The 2,500-nt window shown below is 44.8% G+C and overlaps 1 protein-coding gene across 1 annotated transcript in view; it reads right to left on the bottom strand.

Moving 5' to 3' along the window:
• mfsd2ab (MFSD2 lysolipid transporter A, lysophospholipid b) overlaps positions 1 to 2,500 on the bottom strand; it is a 46,278-nt gene that overhangs the window by 19,971 nt on the left and 23,807 nt on the right. The window contains exon 6 of the mRNA XM_029732846.1: positions 542 to 729. Within this exon, the coding sequence (XP_029588706.1) occupies positions 542 to 729 (188 nt within the window). The remainder of the gene's footprint in view (positions 1 to 541; positions 730 to 2,500) is intronic.

Raw genomic sequence — 2,500 nt, 5'->3', positions numbered from 1 at the left:
CATTACACCGGTTTTAAGGTCTCTGTACTGTAAAACATACAGAATGCTGCAGGGTACTGACCAAGACCAGACGGAGAGAACACATTACACTGGTTTTAAGGTCTCTGCACTGTAAAACATACAGAATGCTGCAGGGTACTGACCAAGACCAGACGGAGAGAACACATTACACCGGTTTTAAGGTCTCTGTACTGGCTGCCTGTGAGTTTTAAAATTAATTTAAACTACCCCAAAGTCTAGGGACCAAGAGGCATGGAGAGGCAGCCTTTAGTTATTATGCCCCCAGCCTCTGGAATAGCCTGCCAGAGAACCTGAGGGGGACCAAAATTGTGGACATATTTAAAATGTTTGTTAAAATTTTATTTTATTTTCATTGCATTTTATTTTTTATTTTTTCCCCCTGTAAAGCACATTGTGTTGCATTCCATGTCTGAAATGGGCTGTATAAATAAAGTTAGATTTGATAGGATACGGTGTGTGTGTATGTATGTATGTATGTATATATATCGGTGTAATGCGAGTGCGTCTGGGAAGCGCGTACCGTTTGGTCCAGGGTGATGACAGTGGTGATCGTGGCGTTGACTTCCTGTCCCAGCAGCAGGGAGGAGTTTAACCCGTCGACCGTGACATTATCACCCGGCGTCGGGATACAGGGGGCGCTGGCCATGCCCACAATCTGACCCTGGACGGCTGTGCCAATCACAGTACCCAGAACCTCTACCGTCATTCCTGATTGGACGAGAGGAGAGAAGCATACAGATGAGACACACAAACCAACCAACAATCATCTTTCTATTCTGCCCCCCCCCCCCCCAAAAAAAAACAACAAAAACAACCAACGCTCCTCTTGGTGGTCTTCTGTAGCTCAGTTGGTAAAGCATGGCGTTTATAACCCCAGGATAGTGGGTTCAATTCCCAAGACCACCCGTGAGTAAAACGTACCCACGCGTGACTAATTCGCTTTGGATAAAACCGTCTGCTAAAATGGCTTATATTATTAATTGTTAATATATTATTGATTGAGGTGATTGTGGCTGTAACACATCTGACTGCGATTGGGAGCCCCGTAGGTTGTGGCACAAGTGGCCCAACGTTGGCTGGGTCATTGTAAATAAGAATTTGTTCTTAACTGACTTGTCTAGTCAAATAAAAGGTGAAATAAAGGTTAAATAAAAGGTTAAATAAAGGTTAAATAAAAGGTTAAATAAAGGTTAAATAAAGGTTCCATTGTGTCCTAATATCCAAACGTGTAGACTATTAGTAATAGGCACCATTATCAATAACTTCATGTGAAATCGATATTGTTTAACATTGATATGAGTAAGACATTATATGAGTTTATCTTTCAGGTTAACCTACACTATACACTCAGTGGCCAGGTTTATTAGGTACACCCATCTAATACTTGGTCAGACCCCCCCCCCCCTTTGACTACAGAACAGCCTGAATTATTCGGGGAATGGAAACGTTGCTCAATTGGTATCACAGGACGTAACTTGTGCCGGGAAAACATTCCCCACACCATTACACCACCAGCCTGTATCGTAGACACACCAGGCAGGATGGGGCCATGGACTCATGCTGCTTACGCCAAATCCTGACTCTGTCATCAGCATGAATCGGCATGTCAGACCAGGCAATGTTTTTCCACTCAATTCTCCAGTGTTGGTGATGCCGCGCCCGCAGGAGCCGCGCCCGACTGGAACCGCTTTGTGTTTTTAGCTGATAGGAGTGGAACCCCGGTGTGGTCGTCTGCTGCAATAGCCAATCCGTGACGAGGATCGACGAGTTGTGCGTTCTGAGATGACGTTCGGCGCCGTTATTTGTCTGTTTCTGGCCCTTCAGTTAACTTGTACGACTCCGGCTAATTCACCTTTGACCTCTGTCATCAACGCCCACGGGACTGCCGCTGACTGGATGTTTTTTGTTTTGATTGTCGCACCATTCTCGGTAAACCCTAGATACTGTCGTCCGTGGAAAAAAACCCAGGAGGCTGGCCGTTTCTAAGATACTGGCGCGCCTGGCACCGACGATCACACCACACTCAGTCTCTGAGGTCACTCGATTATCCCCCCCCCCATTCTAAAACGTTCAAATGAACAGTAACTGAATTCCTGGATACCTGTCTGCCTGCTTTATATAGCAAGCCACGACCACGTGACTCACGTTCTGTAGGAGCGAAGCATTTTCGGTGAACGGGGTGGTGTACCTAATAACATGACACGTTGCTGTAGTTCTACTGAATTGCCTGCTGATCGGTCAACGCTTCTCATTGTGTTCAAACTGGTTAGGTTTGAACACAATGAGGTAAGTTAAGACCCCGAGACTATTCACACCAGGCCCAATGGACAATCAACAAGCAGTTGTCTAGACTTCACAAAGCCTTGGAAATGAACAGAAAAAACAAAATGTTATTTATAAAAACTGATGATATCATATCAAAAAATAAATAAAAAATGCAATGGATATCGATTTTCCACATCGGCGCCCATCACTACTA

The sequence above is a fragment of the Salmo trutta genome, chromosome 34 (genome assembly GCF_901001165.1).
Source record: "Salmo trutta chromosome 34, fSalTru1.1, whole genome shotgun sequence".
In the NCBI taxonomy this organism is placed as follows: domain Eukaryota; kingdom Metazoa; phylum Chordata; class Actinopteri; order Salmoniformes; family Salmonidae; genus Salmo; species Salmo trutta.
This window is presented reverse-complemented; position numbering and strand designations above follow the sequence as displayed.